The sequence below is a fragment of the Haliotis rubra genome, unplaced genomic scaffold, assembly GCF_003918875.1.
Source record: "Haliotis rubra isolate DU_JTF1 unplaced genomic scaffold, ASM391887v1 Scf8, whole genome shotgun sequence".
In the NCBI taxonomy this organism is placed as follows: Eukaryota; Metazoa; Mollusca; class Gastropoda; order Lepetellida; family Haliotidae; genus Haliotis; species Haliotis rubra.
The window spans coordinates 4,491,687-4,515,534 of record NW_025767523.1 but is presented as its reverse complement, the minus strand read 5'-3'; the positions used below and the strand labels follow the sequence as shown (position 1 = coordinate 4,515,534).

At 39.0% G+C, this 23,848-nt stretch overlaps 1 protein-coding gene across 1 annotated transcript in view; it reads right to left on the bottom strand.

Annotated features, from left to right (window-relative positions):
* Positions 1–23,848, bottom strand: part of LOC124261390 (zinc finger SWIM domain-containing protein 8 homolog) — a 59,248-nt gene that overhangs the window by 11,530 nt on the left and 23,870 nt on the right. The window contains 14 exon segments of the mRNA XM_046695704.1: positions 1,026–1,411; positions 1,779–1,903; positions 2,450–2,503; positions 2,776–2,974; positions 3,399–3,574; positions 5,371–5,542; positions 6,429–7,571; positions 8,446–8,641; positions 13,399–13,519; positions 14,148–14,229; positions 15,049–15,156; positions 15,511–15,689; positions 17,444–17,538; positions 18,749–18,902. Of these exon segments, the coding sequence (XP_046551660.1) occupies positions 1,026–1,411; positions 1,779–1,903; positions 2,450–2,503; positions 2,776–2,974; positions 3,399–3,574; positions 5,371–5,542; positions 6,429–7,571; positions 8,446–8,641; positions 13,399–13,519; positions 14,148–14,229; positions 15,049–15,156; positions 15,511–15,689; positions 17,444–17,538; positions 18,749–18,902 (3,190 nt within the window).

Genomic DNA, 23,848 nt, shown 5'->3' with positions numbered 1-23,848 from the left:
ATCACCATCAAATAGTGTCTTGTAGACCAGGGTTGTCATATTTGTAAGCTGGTGATTCTTGAAATCACATCCAAGAAATAATACTCTGATTGCCTTAACAAAGGTCCATGGGTGTTTAGAAAACTGAAAACTTTGTTAAGAAGTCGAAAAAGCAAAATGTTTTTGTGAACTCCTACAAGGCAATTAAACAGCCCTTTGCACAATGCTGTATTTAGGGACCGTTCATAATTTATGGATAGGGGGGTGATGATGATTTTAAGGGGGGTCACCCATTTTGTTCTGGGGAGTTGGGGGGTCATCAATTTTGTAAACATGTACTGGGGGTGTTAATTGATTTTGCTTAGAAACTATGAGAAGGGGGAAGGGGGTCATTGATTTTGTACATGACATGCAGGGGGGTCACTTATTTTGTACATTTAATTTATGGGGGGGAGAGAGATTAACATTGTACATGCTTCTCCATAAACATCATCATCACCCCCCCTAGTCATAAATTATGAACGGTCCCTTACAACAAATGGTCCCTTCTTAGAGCTGACACAGTCATGTTGTATATGCGAGTGTACTGGCCAGTTGATGTGTATCTGCCCATGTACTGACACGTTGTTCTATATGTGAGTGTAATGACCTGTTGATGTTATATATGTGAGTGTAATGACCTGTTGATGTTTTATATGTGAGTGTAATGACCTGTTGATGTTTTATATGTGAGTGTAATGACCTGTTGATGCTTTATATGTGAGTGTAATGACCTGTTGATGCTTTATATGTGAGTGTAATGACCTGTTGATGATATATATATGAGTATAATGACCTGTTGATGTTATACATGTGAGTGTAATGGCCTGTTGATGTTTTATATGTGAATGTAATGACCTGTTGATGTTATACATGTGAATATACTGACCTGTTGATGTTATACATGTGAGTATACTGATCTGTCATTTCCAAGAGTGTAACTAACTGTTGATGTCATATCAGTGAGTGTACTGACGTGTTAATGATATATCTGTGACAATACCAACCTGTTCATATTATATCTGTGAGTGTAAGTTTTGGGCCTGGCCCCTCCTGTGATCATCCCACTGCCAGAGTGGGAGGGGTGTTGAGGGGGAAGGGCATCAGCTCCCCCTGACGGTCCAGGTCTTACATCCTGCCACTGGCCACCTATATCAGGGTTGCCACCTCCCATCATTGGTGCTCGGTCTGGTACAAACAAATTGTCCATGTCTGAGTTGGGGTGGGCGGAGATGTTTCCAACAGCTCCCAGCAGATCACCCTGGGCGGCAGCATGACTAGGCCCTGGTAATGGGCCCTGACTAGATGAGGTCTTGCTACTCGACAGGTAGGTCACCAGGCTCGGAGCTTTGAAGTGTTGATGGACTTCCTTGTCCAGCAATTTGTCCATTATCTGCAGAAGTAAAAGTCAATGTTTGCAATTGGTGCTTATTTCACTTTCACTTTCTCATTAGCTTTTACACATTACAATTAAATATTGATCATCAGAAGAAAACTGATAAAGCAGCACTTTGAACAACATAATATCTGTCCAGAAAACCTATTGTCTCAACAAAGTCAAAACGGAAACAATGACTATTTACATTTAACTCAATACTGAAAAGGCAGTTTAGTTCCTCAAGAATAAATTACATGAACACATGATTAAGTTTCACAACAATGTATACATTTTTTGGTTCAAATACACAATGCAAGTATCTAGAAGTAGACTCTGTTACAAATGACACAAATGATAGGCCATTTTCGACTATGACACTGACCTTACTAAGCTTGACCTGGTCATCTTTGTACTGAACCAACATGGACATGGCTAGCTCTCCCCTCTGTCTCCGTGTGCTCTCGCAAAGCAGCGGATGCTCAGCCTCTGACACATTCGCTTTTAAACCTTAAATCATACACACACATTGTGAACAGGCAACTAACAAACACACAATAAGACATAGGCAGTAAGGCTGGGATGGATCTTCTGCAATTACTACCCGACCCTACATGGATACCTGAGCTGGTTACAAAATGTCCAATGGGGATTACTTTTTTCTGGAGTTCTAGCAAAAACTAATTACATACACGTATAAAATTATCTGACCATGAATACACTGAAATTATTTTAATAAATAAGGGTCAGAAGAAAATGCAAACATTATTGACATGCAGTTTAACCATGAAGTTTTACTGATATTAAATAATATATCCTGCAACTAGCCATCTCGGTACAACATCAGGGGTAGTCCTGTGGGTACCCAGGCTAACTCAGGACCCACCCAACCTCAGTTATCCATCCCAGATGGCCAGTCTTTGTAATTCCTATAAGAAGAAAATGTCTGCAAGAAAGGGAGAAAACTGGTACTATGCACACCACTTATCTCCCTTTAGGCATACCATGACTACATTTATAACCATAGCCTCTGTCACACTAACATAAAGCACCCACCTAATGCTGTCACAGCAGCCTCAAATCCAAGCTTCTCATCTGCCAAGCTTCTGTCTGAAAAAAGTTAAACATTATGAATTAAGTAAAATACCCCATGAAGGAACATTTTTGGGTATGTTTCAACATCAGCATAATCTAAGAAACATGAAACAGTAACTGGAACAAATGCAGGTTAATTCTATTCCATCATGTGTATGATTAAGTACATCACTCTCAAACTTTCAGCACTAGAGCTGATCATAATGGTGAACTTCACCTGATCATCATTTTACTGAAATCACTCCACAAACTTTGAATCAGCTGAAAGTTAAAATCAATATGCTTACTTGCAACAACACCTGGAAGACAAAGTGAGTCAAAGATGAAAGTAGCAAGGTGTAGCGGCAGAAGAGCGTCGCCTCTTGTCTGCAGTTTGCCGTCACGCAGCTGTTCTGCCCTTTCCCGCAGGACACCCAGCTCGGCCGGCCACAGAGGGATCTTCTTCAACATCTGCAGCAGCTCAGATTCCTGGTGGGCAAGCTTCACCTAATGGAGACAACCAACAGAGGTAACTCATGTAGCCCCAAAAAAGTTCACAATTTTTGTACAATGCCTTGCTGAAGTCAATTCTAACTCTTACTGTTCAATCATTATTGTTCTCGGTCCCTTAGATTTTGTTACATTCAGTGTTTACTATGACACCTAAGAGGCACTGAGAAAGAATTACCAAAAAATGTATACAGCTCAACAACCTCTCATGATTAGTTCTTTGTTCTGTGGGAAAGGATGAGAGAGTGATTATTCTTCTTACATATATACAGGAAATATCATGGAAGGGGATACTGATAATGGGCTTCACACAATGAACCAAACGGGAATGGAATCAGTGACATGACAATGCTTTAACTACTGGGCTAACCCACTGACCAGTCTGCCTGTGAAGGTACTAGCATTCTGGTTGATGTATTACCTCAAGTGCCTTGCTGGATGCAGGTGGTCTTGCAAGCTCCAGTCCAAACATCCCAACTTGGAAGGCCAGATGGTGGCAGTCGAGCCCTTCACAAAGAACGCTGACCAGGAAGGAAGCCTTGGACAGTGTGGCACTGGCTAACAGGCTGATGTTGTTCAGGGCCTTCTTCTTCTTGGCTGGAAGACATGTTGCAGGACATTGTACGGAACTGAGAAGTAGTGGTTCCGATTAATTGAAATAATCGAAGATTGGTCGTAGTGACTAAACCACCAAGCAATCGATCATAATTTCTCATAATCTAACACAAACAATTCTGGAACACTTGTTTTCATTAACAATATTTTTCACATGGTTGGTTTTGTCTGTTATATTCGTAAGCACTACAAGCTCGTTTCAAGTCATGATTGAATTTATCTTAAAGATTCCAGGAAATTTATGTTCCTAACATACTAGTCATCCTTTAAAGATATGAAATTTTGCCAAAAAACCCCAAAAGAACTACATGGTTTTTTCCCTTATTTTAATGTGCATTAACAAATTTCATAAATGATGCTAACCAATTATTTTTGATGATTGATCGGTAGTAATGAACCAATCATCAATTATGAGATTTTAACCAATTCCCAACACTACTGAGAAGAGCAGTAAACTGACTGTGAAGACTGTTGTGAATCTACAGTTCTGTTTGAAATTACGCATGAAAGTGTACACGTTCTTGTAAAAAAAACTCTTTGTTAAAACAAAAGTGAAAATGGTGGGGCATACACGCGTACCTGCACATGAACTGTAACAACTATGAAATAAACTATTATATATCAAGGATTTCTTTGCTTATTGTTTAACAGCTCACTCAGCAATATCCCAGGTTATGACAGCAGTGGACAATCCAGTGATTGACCTCATGAGCATCAATCTACACAATTAGGATATGGTGGCATTTGTCCATCAAGTCAGCGAGCCTGACCAGCTACTATTGGTCGCCTATGACACGCACAGGTAGTTGAAGATCAATTCTAACCCGGAAGCCAACATTGGGAATGTAAAGTATTTCAATATACTCTCATGTTTTATTCGATGAAAGATTTGTTCATATTCATGATAATTTCATTCTATTACAATGTACATGTATGTCCATTACATTGCCCACAGTTCACCCTCAGTAATTCAAGTATTTCTCAAGTATATTATAATAACTGTACAATTAAATGACATTACATATATTATGAAAACAACTCTGAATGAAGAAAGACAAGTGCTTGCCACTGATATGGCATTGTCTCCCGGCGCTAAAGAATGGAATATCTATATTTACTACTTTTTATTTTTTGGTCACATACAAGATGCCTGATAATAACTGGTGTCTGCATAATCACCCTATGTAGGCTGTCAACATAACTGAAAACATTGGGTGCAATGTTGTATGAGATATTGCGTTTAAATCAGTTTGAAAAGTGGTCAAAGTGTCGTCGTGACCTTGAAGATAAGGTCAAGGTCACCCAAATAAACTGCTGTCTGCGTAATCCCCAAATGTAGGCTATCACCAAATTTGAAGACATTGGTTACAACAGTGCATGAGATATCACGTTAACAACAGTTTGAAAAGTGCTCAGTGTCGTGGTGACCTTGAATATAAGGTCAAGGTCACCCACATCAACTGATGTCTGGGTAATCCCCCAATGTAGGCTGTCACCAAATTTGAAGACACTGGGTACAACAGTTCATGAGATATCCATAACAAGAGTTTGAAAAGTGCTCAAAGTGTCGTGGTGACCTTGAAAATAAGGTGAAGGTCACCCAAATCGACTGGTGTCTGTGTAATCCCCCAATGTAGGCTGTCAACAAATTTGAATACATTGGGTACAACAGTTCATGAGATATCGCACTAATAAGAATCGGGACGTACGTATGTACGGACACCGCTGAATACATTCCCACGTTCCAGGTTGCGGCGGGGGACAAAAAGGCTACTCACACTTCGGTGTTGGCACATTGGCCGACTCAGCTATTAGGTCTGGTGGGTTGGTCAGCAAGTCCTCGGCTAACTGCTTGGCCAACTCACAGGCCTCTTTCGTGTGGCCATGTGCATGGAGGGCCTCTGCCCGAGCAAACAGTATATGCGACAGAGGAGCAGAGGTTTGGAAGTTCTGTTGGTGGAGAAGAGAGATTAATGCCACTTTTGTCATCTTGATTACAATTAGAATGTCATGCATGAAGTAATTTTCCTCTCAGTTATACACAGGTTTCTTTGAAACAGTTGAAGAAAATGCCTACTACAATAAAAGTTAATGATCTTGTTTCTATATGTGAATCATGTGATTTGGAAGTCATGTATCGCAACCATATAGATATGTGAAGAATTGAAATAATTTGCCTAACACTGTTTGTATCAGAAACACTGCTTTCATGACATAAAAACAGTGGAAATAGCTACAGTTTAAGTATCCAAACAGAAGAATTCTCTCCACAATAATTCCTGTCAATAATCCATTATATAATCTTGTGAACTTAATGTAATGTTTAACAATTCGAACCTGTTATTAATAATAGTTTCATTAACAAAAATACAACTGATTATTTATGATATTAAACTAGAATCACAGAAACTGGATTACAAATTTTTGAACCAGCTAGGAAGCCTAATAAAACCATAACTAGTAACTGAAGAAATCATCACTGACCTTCAGACATGTAGACATATTTTCAGATATTGATTTGATTAATTGGAATTTTGATTCTACAAAGACAGTGTTAAATGATAGTTATTGAGGGAAAACAATCTGAGATATATACCATTCAAAAAAGTAAGGCATATTTGATTTACAAGATTGATAAAATGCAAATGATGAAGCCAAGGAGGAAAAAGATGATGAAGAGAAATTAAGGGAAAATGTGACAATTTATTTCATTCCTTTGGAAATGTTTCATCTGTATGGATATATATTACTTTTTCTCATTTGCATTGGCATTGGCTAGTGGTATGCTCGCAAAATGGAATATCCCCTACTTTTTTTAATGGTATATGTAACTTACATCCTGAGATGAAGGGTTCTTCTCCGGGATTTTGCCGACCTCCTGTGGGTTCTTCAGGCCAGCAAAATAGTTAGGCTCCTCATTCTTGTCCTTTTTCTTCTTGTCTGCATCAGTCAGCTTTGATTTGGGGTCATAGAAATACATCTGATACTCATCACTAGACTGCTGGGATTCTGAGGTAGATTGTTCAACAGGCCGAACAGCAGGGGCACCAGCTTCAAGACTTTGACTAGATTGCGCTGAAGCTCCAGGGCACAGCATGGCCCCTTCTTCCTGGGGGCTTGGGTTGGCCAGATCCTGACCAACAGGGTCTGGCCGGTCGTCTACTACCCCATCATCGAACACATCACTGTCTTGATGCACCATGACACGTACATTCTCCCTGTGTGAGACCTGGCCTGGGTATACATGGCCAGGATCTGGCTCATCCAAGGAGTTACTCCTAGAGTGAAATCCTTTGTTATCGTAACTAGAATCAGAGTCCCGAAATCCACGTTCGGGCTCACAAAACCCTTCTGAACCTGAGCTTGCTGCTCCATCATTGATGGCAGAGTCTCTCCGCATATTCATCGGTCGTCCTTCATGGCGGGCACGTGCCCGTGCATCCTGAGATCTTTGGGAATGAGCAAGAGTTCGAGAATTATCAGTGCTAATAATGTCTTCTGAGCATATAGTGACTGGTTGCACCCTGGATGGTTTCTTTCCCTCCCCATCAGAGCCCTTAGAGCTGAAGTGATACACATACCGAGATCCATCTTTGTCTGAGTAGGTTACCCCAGGAATAGGGTAGTCTTCCCATGTCATCTGACAAGCCTCAATAGAGGGTTTGAACCCAGGAAAGTTTTCGATGTCACTCTTCTTAATGTTTCCTCCTGAACTGCTGGAATTAGATCCGCGAGCTTTCCTGACTTTCTCTATTGTCTGGATGTGCCACTCCTTGAACTTGGTGCATAGATCATCAGCTTGAATCGGTGAGAGCTTAGGATTGAGAGCAGCTAGTCGCCACAGAGTTACTATTTCTTCACACAGACTCGCAGCAGCGTGCTGGGTGGCATTTGCAGAGCTGTTTCCACTTCGGCTACAGTGTACAGCATTACTGTTATTAGAAGCTGAGGCCTTTGTGGCAAACCACCAAATCAGTATCTGGTAAGGAAGAAAAACTTATTACATTTTCATTTACTAATTGCAAGATCACATTTCATGTGTACATAATCTTAGAAATAAGAGAGTGGGTGAGAGTTTGGTTTTACGCCGCATTTAGCAATATTCCAGCAATATCACAGCAGGCGACACCAGAAATGGGCTTCACATATTGCACTCTTGTGGGGAATCAAAACTGGGTCTTCGGCGTGACGAGCCAATGCTTTAACCACTAGGCTACCCCGCCACCCCTCTTAGACATGAATCCAATCAATTTAGTGACAGCAGTATGCTACCTGTTACTGGTAAAGCATTAGAGTGGTGAGAATATGTGTGATAATCCAGGAGTACTTGTTGAAAATAATATGATGATGTTTACACAACATTAATCATTGCTACGGAATTTCATGATACGCTTGATGAGTTTGGTGTAATCAGTCGGCGGCATCATGATATCCTGACTACTTGTAAATAATCGAGCCTGGGATTTGAAAAACAGTGATTGACAGCAACTGACTGCTACCATTTGATAGTACGACAATACACAGTCATCAAGGTCAGAGGGTGTAACCAATTTAACACTGTAACAAACGTTACATTTGATAATAACCTTTCTTAGTCTGTCTGAGTTAGACTGATGAATTGGTGCACTGGCAATTTGGTGCCTCACCATGTCAGAAAACAAAAGTACTAAAATTTGTACTTAAGTAAGAAAGATACATACAAAAAAAAGCCACCGTGACATTTTAAAATGAGCGATTGAAGTGGCCACTTTCCAAAAGGCATTGTGTATTGATAAAGTAAAACCATTATCCTCTCCAAAGCCTGGGGTTGGGACCAATCCCTATAAGAAAGGTGTCTTGCTCCTTTAGTGTACCTGTTCACACTGTAGAACCTCATCTGTGAGAATCTCCAACAGGGGTACAGAATTGCTGTCATGTCGCTTGAACATCTCCCTCACAATGGACAACAAGTTCCACATGCCCTCAGGCTCTCTCCCCCTCAGTGGCCGTAGTAGACTCTGCCATTCTGCAGCTGCAGGAGGTGCACTGGCTGATAGGTAGTTCACATCACTGTTGAAAGAGGGGGGGCAGGTTGTTAAGCATAGGTAATCTGTTTTGTATCAAACCATGTCATGTGACCAATTTCCATGGCGCCACAAACACATTGCTGTTTTAAGCTAATTAAGGCAATGGGATTTGGCTCATTATTTAATTATGTTTTGGGAAATCCATTACAGCGACAGTTAAGTATGATCAGTCGTCATTTTAAGATTCCCGTTGATTTCTGTCTTCAAGCGTGATGTGTTATGGTAACAACTCAGGAAGCTGGCGTGGATAGACTGAATGAATGACAGGTTTATTCGCGGTGTATAAATTTTCGAGCTAAAATGTTTTGCGCAAAAAGCGCAAAAATAAAACCTGCGCGAAATATAATACGTTTACAGTATATGATCTACTAGGGTTCAAGGTATGTCAAACTACTATAGAAAGTATTTACTGGGGATGTCACAACTCATCAATACATTGAAAATATTATTAGATGATACAAAATATGATACAGACTTTCTTTGATTAGTATTTTAATCTTGTCCAAGATTCTTTTATGGATTAAACTTCTTTTTTAATTTCTCTCACAACGTTTCGAGACCATTCCAGGTCCCTTCATCAGGTGAACTGGCACTTAGGACTATGACGTCGTCACTATGACGTCATAACTGAGTTATGACGTCACAATGCAAGTGACATCACAGTACACTAGGGAGAGTACTGTATAAGTGAGTTTGAAGAGTTAATTAGGCCTACCTTTAGAATACAGCACCACAAACTTTAAAAATACGTCATAATACCCTTTTACGTAATGTAATGTGATTGTGTTCGAAAGAACGATTTCGAAACAATGCCCTATGACGCCTGCATGGCAACACGGTTGTCTGGCTCAGCGAGCGCGTATAAGCTCTGCTCACTGTCGTTTCATCTCTACGAGCTATGTCATTGCATAAGGCCAACGATGTTGAGAGTTTCCAGTAGTTGTATACCGGCGGATGCGCAATATTTTGCAAGCACCAGTTTGAAATATTTTTCTTTTTTCACTAATCCGCTCATATTTATTTGTATTACGGGCTGCTGGGGTGTTAAGTGTTGTGTATTTTGTAATTTGTAATTTTTTAAATTTACATATATATTTTTGTCATTCAGTAAGTTGCACCATTACACAGAAAAGTGTTTTATTAGTATTTTTTATTTCGAAGCGTTAATAATGCATTACACTAGACACGCCAGTCGTGTTTGTGCCGGTTCTGTCAATGCATTCTATTTATTAGGATTAATTCAAGGGATTAGGGTTAGGGCTAGGATTAGGGTTTAGGGTTTAGGGTTTAGGGTTGGGGTTGGGGTTGGGGACCTAATGCAATATAGTAGGTACATGTCCGGTGGTTCGGTCAATGCATTCTATTTATTAGGATTATTTCAAGGGGTTAGGGTTAGGGTTAGGGCTGAGGGTTTAGGGTTTAGGGTTAGGGTTAGGGTTAGGGACCTAATCCAATATAGTAGGTACATGTCCGGTGTAATACGTGAGTACCATTTGTTGTTTTTCTTTTTTCATTTTAATACTTTTTTTTCACACAAAAAACGGGAAACCAAAAGCGCCGAAAGTACATTATGAAATGGGTTAATGTAGAAATTTTGGGCTAATGGAAATTGGCCTGAATTTGCACTGAAGCCTCTTTCACACGCTAAGCAACATAAATTTTGTAAAGTAATGATTCGAGGAGGCTAACTCACCTTCGCGGCCGTCACTACACATGCTCATGTCTCCCTCGCTCCTTATTGCGATCCACATTATCTTTACAGTGTTCCCTACATCACTTTTCTGTCACAAAATCACAGATTTATATAAAAGCGCCATTCATGCATACACCGTGAAATCTACGCTCCTGACGCCTGACGCCAACAACCCTTTTCCGTTTGAGACATATCGGGCTCATTCCACGCTTTACGTTAATTTGTAGATTACGGAATGGGACGAGTGTGCCAAATGGCATCGGATCCATTCGGCAACTGTCCGTAGAATAAAATCGCGATGACACCAAGTCTACCGTAGCATTCGTAATTGTCCGTGACCTATTCGACTCTTTCCGTTCATTTCCGTGACGTCACAGGAATGACTCGATAAATTTGCACAAAGTGCAACAGTGTGGACGTAGCTCAGTCGGTTAGCTGTCGAGCTAACAATCCGAAGGTCGCGGGTTCGCGTCCGACGGGTTCTCACAAACTGGTTGCTTGTCTTAATGACACGTGACCTACGGCAGAGATCGTCCTCACGAGAAGTTGTGGTGCTGTATTCTAAAGGTGCTCCGTTAATTACATAATGATGAAATTCATGCTAATACACAACAACTGCTAATAACACAAAGGTTCCTTGATAGCAGGCTTTCCAAAAAGAATAGTAGACTCGTTTTTTCTTGTATCTAAAGTTCATCAAAAGTTAATCAAGAGGTCCCATGCACTTGGCAGGTATACACCTTGATCACGATTAATTGCTGGTTTATGTCTCCTTATCTCGACAGCTTCCTGTAGTTTTCTCCGACGCCAGTCATTGTTATTTCGAAATCACCTAATATCGTTCCACATGATTACATGACTTGGGTTATTTGCCTTGTGCTCCGATATAGCTGACTTATCATTTTGTTTGCATACTGATGACTTGTGTTCAGCAACCCGGGTGTTAATGGGCCTGAGAGTCTCGCCAATATATTGATCACCACAGCTGCATGGTATTTGGTATACACATCCTCTAGGGTTGGGGCTTCCATTACTAGATCCTCTTCCATTTGCCCGGAGGAGTGTCTTAATTGCTGTACCGCTAGAGAATTAAGACACTCCTCCGGGCAAATGTGTTAATAGCAGTTGTTGTGTATTAGCATGAATTTCATCATTATGTAATTAACTCTTCAAACTCACTTATACAGTACTCTCCCTAGTGTACTATGATGTCACTTGCATTGTGACGTCATAACTCAGTTATGACGTCATAGTGACGACGTCATAGTCCTAACTGCCAGTTCACCTGATGAAGGGACCTGGGCCCACTTGCACAGAACGATCTTAGCGCTACAATTATTGTAATTCCTTAAGATCGCGATCTTAGGCTTCGGGTTACAATCGCCATCTACTTGCACAAAGCAATTGTAAGGGCTAAGATCATTGTAAGTTACAATCGAAACTTACAATTGGTCCAGACCAATTGTAAGGAGCTAAGATCATTTTAGTCATCTTAGAAATGGCATTCAAATTAGTGTCTGTTTCACGCAAATAATCAGCTTTCACGTTTGGAGATTGCATTTATATTGCATAAAACTGTGTGGTTAAGCCTCGAACACTTCAGCAACACGGAGAATGCACAACTGATTTAACGTCCCGGATGCATTGTTATTTACTGTAGTGAAACACATAACTATCAGTCGATATCACAAAGTACTATTCCCACCGATTCAATGTTGGAATAAGTGTGAAACAACATACCTTCTTGATAATCCAGGAAAGGATAATAGTGAATGGTGTCCGCGATCACGATTAACAATGGCATTGACCTTTTCATTAACTCAAGAGCAGATAATTTTACTTTATCATGCTAAAGATGGGAGTGGTTTCCCTTGGCATATGCCGTTGCCGTTACAGTCTGTCATGCCCATTGCAGAGCTCAACATACTGATATCTCTTTTAGGTCATGGAGTGATTTTGTCTTACTTTATCATTAAAGTAATCTACAAGTAGATACAAGTTAACGTGCAAAATCAAGTTTCTTTCTCATCCATAAATCTAAATTTGATTATGCAATTTAAATATATACAAGTAGTCATCAAATAGGGATATACACATGATGAGGCATTAAAGATATTTATCAACGCCAATAGGGTTAAATAATTAATATACTGTGAATCGTGCATTTAATAACTACTCTCTTGAAATATTATTTAATACCGTATTTCCCTGCCATGCATTCTTTACAACACTTCTGTAGCCATTATTTTATTGTATTTTATTCTCGGATATATTTAGGATTTTACAACCACCCCAACCCCACCGCCACCAACAGCTGCGTTTTTTTAAACAATGTCTCATTGACAACCTATTTTAATCTTGTCCCACATATTTTAATCCTTTATTGTTTCACAGAAGACTCACTTGGCAAAATGGGTATTATAAGTGTTCTACACAATTCTGGTTGTTACTAATTAACCCTACATCTACACTGAACAATGTGCATAGTATTAAAACTAGAATTCTGTTCAACATTATTTCTAAAAGGTGTTGACAGTGCAGTTGTATATATCAATCATGGAAGGAAATGTGAATTCTCAATCCTTCTTATAGTCATTATGGCTTAAAAAATATGACAGATTCATCCAAATGTGTTGTGAATTAAGAATCACAACATGCACTGGATTGTGAACAAAGTATTGTGAAATTTATCCCATAAGGAGATTGTTGTACCATGCCATAGCTAATATTCAATATTCAAAATCATATATGATTAAATGTTTATACGCAATCACAATATGCATTGGATTGTGAACAAAGTATTGTGAAATTCATCCCATAAGGAGATTGTTGTACCATGCCATAGCTAGTATTTAATATTCAAAATCATCATGCTACATTAAATGAATCCACATATGAACAAAGCATTGTGATATGTATCCAATTGGGAGATAGCCATATCATGACATATTTAGAATTAAATATTCAAAGTTATAGTGACATATAATATCAAATGATCACTCCTTAGAGATCATGAACCTTTACCTGATCACTTCCCAGTGACTCACCTAAATACTATTGGAGATGGGACACAGAACTTGACTAGAGTTTTCTTCACATTTTCATGAAGCGTTGTTTCATCTAAACACCATGAGGTCTGCTCACTTGCAGGAGGCCCAGCAGTAGGATCTGGAAATACAGCAATCAATAGAAAATAACCTGTGTTCTCGTGCAACACTTATCCCAGGGATTTCTCTTTACATAAAAATGGCCAAAATTACAGCAAAGAAGAGTTAGCTGGCTACAGAAGCAGCTGGAAGATTCGATTCTACAGTGAATAAAATGTTTTGAATTCACTTGTCACCATGTCCACAATTGATCAAAATCTTTGGTGAGAATTGGATTTATACCATTTATACCCATCAAGTTGGTTGGTTTCTTGTTTATCGCCACACTCAGCAATATTCCAGCTATATGGTGGCAGTCTGTAAATAATCAAGTGTGGACCAGACAATCCAGTGATCAACAGCATGAGCAACTGGGATACTCAATCTATGCAACTGGGATACGATGACGTGTCAACCAAGTCAGTGAGCCTGACCATCCCATCCTGTTAGTTGCCACTGAGACAAGCACAGGTTACTGAAGACCAATTCTAACCTGGATCTTCATGGGTCTGTTCCACATGGCACAAGCCAAGCATACTGCTGGTCAAATGGAAAAGTGTATTGTTCCATGTAGTACAAGCCAATCATACTATTGCTCAAATCAGAAACACGAACCTTAACCACACCACTGTATGGACTAAAGCACTGACCTGGTGCCCCATACACTGTATTTATAGCTGTTTCCTGAGAAGATAACAGTTCATCTAGAAGCCGTTGAGCTGTTGGTAAAATCTGAAACAAAGTCATGAAGTTTTACCCCGTTGACATACATTTCAGTACTCTATTCTAAAGGTAGTATTTATAAATATCTGCTAAATGATAATATTCCTGGACTGTATCATCCTAGGGTATCTGGAGATGGCAAAACTAAGAGAATAGTGACCCTAATTTTAAGCACAGACCATAACTGTCGGTGAGTGAGTGAGTGGGTGAGTTGAGGTTTATGCTACTTTTAGCAATATTTCAACAATATCACAGCTATTTCACAAAAGTTTTGATTAGTCTCTATAAAATATTGATGTATCTTTTTAAGCAACAATATATTTACTTATCTAGTTGGGAACTGGAGCTGTAAAGATTGTGACCAAAACACATATTGTTTTTTGCATGATTCCATGCGAAAAGTACATAAAAAGTTGCTTGACTGAAAATATGAGTACACATATTTGAAGGCTAGTGGTTTAGGAAGCAAATTAGGTCTCATAAGAAATCAATTAAAATACATTATGATAGGGTTGTTTGTGTTAGGAAAACACTATGGAACAATGCTTAACTCTGTGTAGTGACAAGTATCTAATGTTTATAGGTAGCAGTACAGGTATACATAATACCACAGCTATTAAAACTCTGTAATGGTGTATGGAAAATTGATCCGATACTATCAATAGGAAATAAACTATGTTCATAAAAATATTTCAAAACAAAGAAATCCATGCACATGAAATAGATGAGGTATGACAAAACTCTACCAAATCACAAGTATCTGGGACAGTGGTGAAATGTGATACTTGTTTGCTGATAGCAGTCTAAGGGAGATAATTACTGACTTACTTGTTGTGGCAGTTCAGTAATAAGATACTGAGCAAATTTCTGTAGTTGATCTCTATGAAGACGTGAAAGTGACTCGGACACTGGTGCTCGCAAACATACTGACGTAGCCTAAAAATTTAAAACAAAGATGGGGTTTATCATAGGGGTTCAGCACATACAATAATCAACACATTACAAATTCTGTTTTTTTTTTTCCCAAAAGATAACATTAAAATCTGCTATGGAGAAAACATTATTTTGCTTACTTTACCATATATAATGACATGGATGTAATGAAAATAAAGAGAATATATTCAGATAAAAGCTACTACAAATGGCTAAAGTCATACATAACTGAAACATTTTAAAGTTCTAACAGCAACAAGACTTAACCATGGTTATCAGTAATAAAGTCCAATTCCATGACTGACTGCATGAACCTACACAAAGACAGTTCAGCATGATACACCTGTAAAGTCTCACCTGATGTATACGATATAGACATAATGCAACAATATGCGAACACCAAGAGGGACTGCTGTTGCAAGTGCATGTGCATGAGGAGATGCGCCGCCGGTCAAAGACCACGGCAACATTGTAGCTTCCTTTACCCTGGGTCTGCGTCAGGTTCAGATGGATGACAGTTGCACTCAGATGGAAGCCTGCAACAGGAAATATTACCATGATCAACATACTCCCTTTGGATGATCATAGACTGGTAATCAGAGTCAAGGTGTTCATATTACAGGTAGAAACCTTTGGTGTTGTCACTGCTTCGACAAGTGTAATTCACTGAGTGAGTGAGCTGGGTTTAACACCATATATATTACAGTTTGTAAATCTGATTAAGCAAGAAAGACACACAAGTTGCAGGTCTTAGATGTTTTGTGTGAGCAATAACACGGCAGGGGACACCAGAAATGGGCTTCACGCATTGTACCCATGTGAGGATTCGAAACTGGGTCTTCAGCGTGACGAGTGAACACTTTAACCACTAGGCTAACCCACCATCCAGGTGTTTATGAGAGCATGGGTAGGTGACTGCAAACTTAGAAACATTATCATGGCAATCTGGGTCTTGAACCAGCAATCACAGACACATAATGCTGTAGAGCACCATATCGAGCCTCAGTCGACTGTACCCTCACAGGAGTGATGAAAAACCCCAGTCATTATAGGGTTTAGCTGTTCCTCATAAATGAAAGAATGTCCCACAGAGTAGCATCAGTAAATTACTGATCAGAACAATCAGAAACATTATCAACAAAAGATCAAAATGTGGGACAAAGGCCTGTGTATGAATTTTGAAAGTCATTAAGAATGAGTGAGTGAGTGAGTATGGTTTTATGCCGTTTTTAGCAATATTCCAGCAACATCATGGCGGGGGTGACCAGAAATGGGTTTCACACATTGTACCCATGTGGGGAATTGAACCTGGGTCTTCGGCGTGACAAGCTAACGCTTTAACCACTAGATGACCCCACCACCCCCATTAAAAATGAAGAGATTTCAAAGTATGACAGTGATAACAAGTGAAACTTATCTTCAGTCTACCATAACAATGTGACTGAGTATATTTATCATGTCCAAAACCTGCTACTCCTGACACAATAATTCAGCAGTAGGTTACCGGGTATATACCCATTAACTCAACCAATTTAATCCTAATCAAACAAATAGGCAATAACTACTGTTGTATCAAAACTTTAGTGGCCAATCCGTATATGTTTACTGTGCTATGGAGTGTTCGTACAAGAGTATAATTGTTAATTGAAAATATGCATATGGCAGCCTGAAAATAAAAATGTCTGGATCAGAGAATCTAGTGATTAATATTGTGAGCACACATCTGTGCATTTGGGTATAATGACAAGCAATCAAAAGGTCACTGAACCTGACCACCTGATCAAGTTAGTTGCCTCTTATGGGTAGTAAAGGTAGGACCTGTTCTAATTTGGAATCTACATGGGTTGGCTTATAATAGCAATGCAACATAACAGCCTTTAGTATATAATAAACACTTTATACTTATACTTATATAAATTACAATCAAGGACAGAAAAAGAAAGAAAAGTGGCTGCAGAAAAGGATGTAATAAAACATTTTCTCATTCTTTGCCTTTGTATTTCTGAAACTTTCACCAATTCACAGAACTGCATCACCACTGTACATTTTGTTCGCTGACCTTCTCACAAAAACAGTCCTCGGGGCATATTAACATTATTTACAATATCTCCTCAACTTTCCTGTACATTCATGCCCGAATGATTGGCTGTATAAATTATGTATTTCAGCATTCCTTCCTAAAGGAATTGGGGTTATTTTTTGACATAAAACTACTCTAAAGCAATTTCTAAATTACATCTACAACCATGACTGAGGACAAAGCTGAGTATGTTTTCTCCACTCTACAAACCTATCTGTAGAGCGTCCCTGACTGCCTTGCTCTTGTACAGATGCTCTCCCTTGGTGAACTCATCCGCACTGCCATTAGCCAAGCAGGAGTACAGTCTGTGTGGAAACACAAACTCCTTACAGCAAATCAATTACATATCACACGTTTTCACACACTCCTCAGGTAACATCTTGCATACAGAAAACAAACCTGTCGGATGATGACTTGTTTGAGGAAAACTTATGTCAAACAACTGAAGCTTCTAACAGGCATTTTCTGCCAGGGAGACAAAAAATCAGACAATTCTATGTATAAGTAATATTGGGAGATATATGATATATCACATGGTGACAGAGGCACACTGATACAAGCCATGTTCTTTTCAATATTTATATATGATAACATGTATCAACATTAAAAATTTTTAACATTAAATAAAAAATCCCAAGTTTGAAATTCAGGGAGGTCCTTCAGCCAATGAAGGTTACTCCTATTGTAGTTGAATCTAAGGACTACCTAAGTTTTTAGCTGTTTGCATAAGGTTATTCAAAGACCCAAGCCAATGACTTTCAGCCTCTATATGGAACACTGCAAGTACTATAACGCTCATATTGTTCCCAATTTCATGCAATTATAGCCGAGAAACACGTAAGAGCTTAAACAACAGCAAAAACCTCCAGTAACAAAGATTCACAATCATTTAGAAACAACCAATGTTCTAATACCGAACATGTGTGACTCAATACACACCTACTTCAAAACACTTCTTTGACAATCTAGCTTTTAAACATGGAGATGAGAATGAAAAGAATCAGTATGTTTAGATCAATTATCCTGTGCAGTTATGATGAGAGTATCAATTTTTCAATGAAAGTCACAGTCACATGGCTGTAACAATCAATACTAGCCATCTCCACGTGTAACAGTAGTGTTCCTTCTCGTGGAGCCTCTCCTTAACAATGTTAACAATAATGTATTATGAACACTGCCGACTTTGCATGCTTTATGTCTGCTTATTTATTACCCATCAAATCAATTCATTATTCACAAGTTAATGAACGAAGCATTTAGATCTATGGAAATAAATCAGAAGCACATTTTATTCAATTTGATACATTGGTAGAGAGATTTATAGTCCTTACACTTTGATAAAACCCCTTAAAAAATGTAATGGTCCCAAAGGAACTATAAACAATGATTAACAAATACAACCCATGGTAATATCTAACTTAAAGACTCTAAATAATATTTATTGATCTGAAATTCAACACGCTCCTTGATTTATGAAACCTGTCATACTAACAAAGCCATTTCTGTGACAATTACCGAATATCCTCTTCATTTTCCGGGAAGCTCCAGAACGCGATGCGCAGCTGCAGCTGTTCAGGAATGGGCTGAGGGAAGTGCTCCACTACTTCAAATGGTATATGACAAGCCACGGCCTGCGCTGCTAACTCCACCAGTGGAGTCACTTTGCTTTCTGGAAGAAAATAAATGAACAACTGAGACTTTGAAGTGTTTGTTAATGTAGGTGGTCTACAAATAATGGCTTCTTAAATGTCACTACACATGCTTGCTGCGACCATGGCTATTGTGCAACCATAATGCACTATAGCAGCTTCAGTGATACAGAGCTGAGTGAAATGGGTGCACAGGCACATTTCATATAGTGCAACTAAACAAACACTGTCACTGAAGACTTTGTCTGGTTGTGGATTATCTATTGTTTTACAATAGAACCACCATTTCAGAAAGAAATTCAGAAAGTGTTAAACCTTGCTCATCATAGGACTTTACCTCGACCCCTAATTATTTGTTTTACGGGTCCTTGCAGGCAATACGAGTGTCCTGTGAAGTAGCTGTTTAGAGAACTGTATGTTTTGATAAGTAAAAAGCCTGGAATTAATCATTGATCACGTGGACTGATGGGTGAAATGATGCAACTAACTGCTCTGAAAGAAACAACTAAACATTCATCAAAGTCATAGATGTGTTGTACAATGAATAATATTGTGCATCCATCTTTTTTCTGCATCCATTCTCTACATTTGTGCATACTGGACGCACATTTGCGCATCTCGTAAAACCCTGCATAGAAGTTAATGTCTCGTTAAAAGACATGATCAAGGGTACAGTGCTGATCAAGAATCTCAAATTAGGGGAAACATAAAGTTATGGAGAAATTCAATTTGACAGCTGGATCCTGGTATGGGTAGGGGATGTAACTCTGCATTGCTGCCTATGGGATCCTAAGCCCCATCGTCTTATCCTCTGACAGTGAAGTTTTAAAAGAGACACATTGGTCAACGGGTTTCAGTGATACATGTCAATCATGAAAATGTTACAAAACCCAACATGCTACATCACTTCCTGAATGAATAAAAGCCTCTTGTCACACATTGGTGTAAGTGGTCCTAATTTTTCATGCAACACCAATGCATTCCAAATAAAAATTTGTAAGTAAATAGATTATACTTTGAGGAGTCGACAGCTATGGAAGATGGGCTACTAGTTTTTCACGTTTAAAGCCTTGGAATAAAGTTGATTCATATCTATCACATAATTGTGTTCAAACTGTTAAAGGTGTTAATCATTGGATTGAAAACCCAATTTATTATCAATTCAGAACAAGAATGAAATTATCTCAGGCTTAAAACATTCTTTTCCAGTTTTCTTCAGGTAAATAAAATTAACAAATACTTAAATTATTTGATCCAAAACTTACAATTATTTCCTTGGTGAAAGCACAGCTAGCAGTACATTATAAAGCCTTTGATCCAGTGGACTTTCTTCATTTAGGTCATGCTACAGCCTTTGATTCATTGGGCTTTATTTATTTAGGTCATGTGCATTGTAGTAATATATCCTGACAATGTACTCCAACCAATACACATATATACAATCTGCAAGTACCTTGACATGTACACAGATGTATATGTCATATGTTTGAGCGTAAAGCAAAAAGTTTGCAAACTGTTCACATAACTATTTTGTGGAACTAGAGTATCTGGCTTTCTCAAACAGACCTAAGACAGAGGATTAGTGACCAGTGGTGGTCCAATTAATTGAAATAATTGAAGATTGGTCCCTGTAACTAAACGACCAAGCAATCGATCATGTTTTCTCATAATCGAACACAAACAATTTTGGACTGACTGACTGACTGAGTTTAGTTTTACGCCGCTTTTAGCAATATTCCAGCAATATCACGGCGGGGGACACCAGAAATGGGCTTAACATATTGTGCCCATGTGGGGAATCGAATCCGGGTCTTCGGCGTGACGAGCTAACGCTTTAACCACGAGGCTACCCCATCGCCCCAACAATTTTGGAACACTTGTTTGCATTAACAATATTTTTCACAAGGTTGGTTTTACCTGTTACATTTAAGCACACGACAAGCTCGTTCCAAGTCATGATTGATATTATCTTAAAAGCCCCAGGAAATTTATGTTCATAACATAGATCCATGAAAGAAGTGAAATTTGCAACTGCATTTTGTGCAATTTCAAAAAAACAAACAAAAACAACACACACAAAAAAAGCGGGGAAAAAACTAGTTGTTTTTTTCTTTATTTTTGTGTGCATTAACAAACATAACCAGGAACATTTGATAAATTATGCTAACCAATTATTTTCGATGATTGATCGGTTGTAACGAGCCAATCATCAATTATGAGATATAACCAATTACCAACACTATTAGTGACAATAATTCTTCAGCAAAACAGTAGCTGGGAGAACACGAAGGACCAGCTTCGTGTCACAACCTTTGTTCGGGAAACTATACCTATATATCCCCATAAAGTGCTGTTACTCATACTTTATTACTTGGAAACAGAATCCAACACCAACAAATTTGACTAATTTGAACAACATTACCAGATACACAATGGTAGTAGATAGCCTATCTAGGTGGTGATCCTACTCTATTGCCACAAGGGCCCTTCAGATCTTTGTCGTTCCATGAACACCTATTACCAAGATTAGAACTGTACCCACATGTCATGAAGTGACTTTGTGAGCGCGGCTTCCATTTGTTAATTGGATCACAAATCCAACTACTCTCTGGATTTCTCTCTACTGCCTCGCTGACACACATAATAAAACAAATGTTAGCTCACCGTTTCAGAAACAAGTACTGTAAGAAATGCAGGAGAACCTTCAAATTACAAATGTACTTTGTTATCACAGGATATTTATATAGTGCACATATCCACGCAACTAGTACATGCTCAAGGCACTGGTATTTCTTCCCTCGATCATTGGATGTAAATCTCAATGGCACATCGTATTATCAATCTCAACTCCCCGGGGAGCATACAACTCTTGCAGACACAAGGCACACCGAGTTATTGCGGCTTTCCCATCCTTTTGAGGTACCCATTTACCGCTGGGTGGACTGGGACGCATATAGTCACAGTACTTTGTCCAAGTTTACTGCATGTTGCTGTACCCGTAACTAGGTGTTTGCACGTATTCATGTGGCCACCATCTGGTCATATACCAACAGATTCTGGGTTCTTTTAAGTGCACAGGGTTGTGTACTGTACACTAGGGGTTGTGACAACACTGAAAGAGTCTGCACACAAAGTGGACTCCAAGGTTTTTACACCCGGTGACAGGTGGGCTTGATCCCGACACCTCAATCTCACTGCATCACTAGCTTGGCGCTTTAGCCAGCTCGCCCACCGCGACCCATACTTCAAACAAGATTTTTTTAAAATATGGCATGAGTGTCTTCAAAGATGCTTGTCATGGAATACAAATATCAAATCACTGTCTTCGCATGATTAATATCAAGCTAACAAGATTTTGAAACATCAGGAAATATGTTCATCATATTTCACTTCTTCAGGTAGAAACTTACACACATATATATTATAATCAAGCACTCTCTCTTAGTCTTCAGAATTATCAATTCCAATTTTGTTAATTACCATACAAAATAACCATGGTTAAATTGGGATAAAAAACATGTGAGCAGACTTATCTCCATTCACACAACCATTACAAACATCAGATAGGGAGCTAGTCATTATCTGCTATGTGACGTAACTGGTCAATAAGGATATACACTCAATGAACCTGGTTAATCAAGTATCAGTGTTCAACATTAAGCAGGGAAGTCCAAGAGATGTTGGAGCTGTTGTACAAAGCGATCATAGCGCTAAGGTGGCCGTAACTCCATTACTTTAACATAGACTTAATGTAGTCTTAGTGTAAAGGTACAGCAGCACCCTGGTCCTGATCCAAATGTTAAAGATTCCAGATTCATGACAAGGGAGACAGTGGGTAGTTGCTCCTCTGAACAGTATTTCAGTTTATGCTTTATACCATTGCATAATCATATTCAGTGGTAATAGTGAGTGAGTGAGTGTTAGCTTTACACCACTTCAGCAATATTCCAGCAATATCACTGGCGGGGACACCAGAAATGGGCTTCACACATTGTACCCACGTGGGGAATCGAATCCAGGTCTTCCGCATGACGAGAGAATGCTTTAACCACTTGGCTACCCCATCACCCCTTCAGTGGGACTAAATCCTGAAGTCCTACAGTTCTTAAATATTTACACTGAGGTTAAACCCATAAGCATGTGCTGACAAAGCAAGGATCATAATCAGTGAAAAATCTAGGATTCAAACCCCAAATCACTGATTTTTACACGACCAAGGGACACAACTCTTCAAGCTAAGTTATTGTATGACACAGGTACTTTCTATGTATTCTTTTGGTACAATATCTCCAAGAGGGTATAGTGATGGGACTTTCATATCTACTTACAACAAAATGTACAAATATACAGTTGTCATGGTGGTACGCAAATGATAGGAACTTTCAGTATGGAAATGACATGTGGTCCATGAAGAACCCAAAACAACATTACCATGATAAATACCAGATCAATAACATCACATTGTTAGTTGCACAGTTTTGTTAACTAGTCTGCTGCATGTTTGTAACATTATACCTTTTCCATGCTGTTAATTTTTTAATGTATCATATATATTCATAACTATTGCTGGGGATTCCAGGAATGAAACTGGTCAGGTCATCACTGAATAAATCCCATTGATACCATAACAATGATAAGCATTGTAATGGGCTGGGGAAACTGGGTACTTGAGAGCAGACGATAGAACATATACTAGTTAACGTTGTTTTGCAGTCAGGAAAGCTCCAGGTTGATAGAGGCAACAAATGAATAATCACATCTGGGTCAGTGTTTCCAGCCATTGAGTGAGTGAGTGAGTTTTGTATTACGCCAGTTTTAAGTTTTAGCAATATTATAGCAATATCGTGGCGGGAAGACACCAGAAATGGGCTTCACACATTGTGCTCATGTGGGGAATCGAACCTGGGTCTTTGGCGTGACAAACAAATGCCCTAACCACTAGGCTACCCCACCACCCATGTTTCCA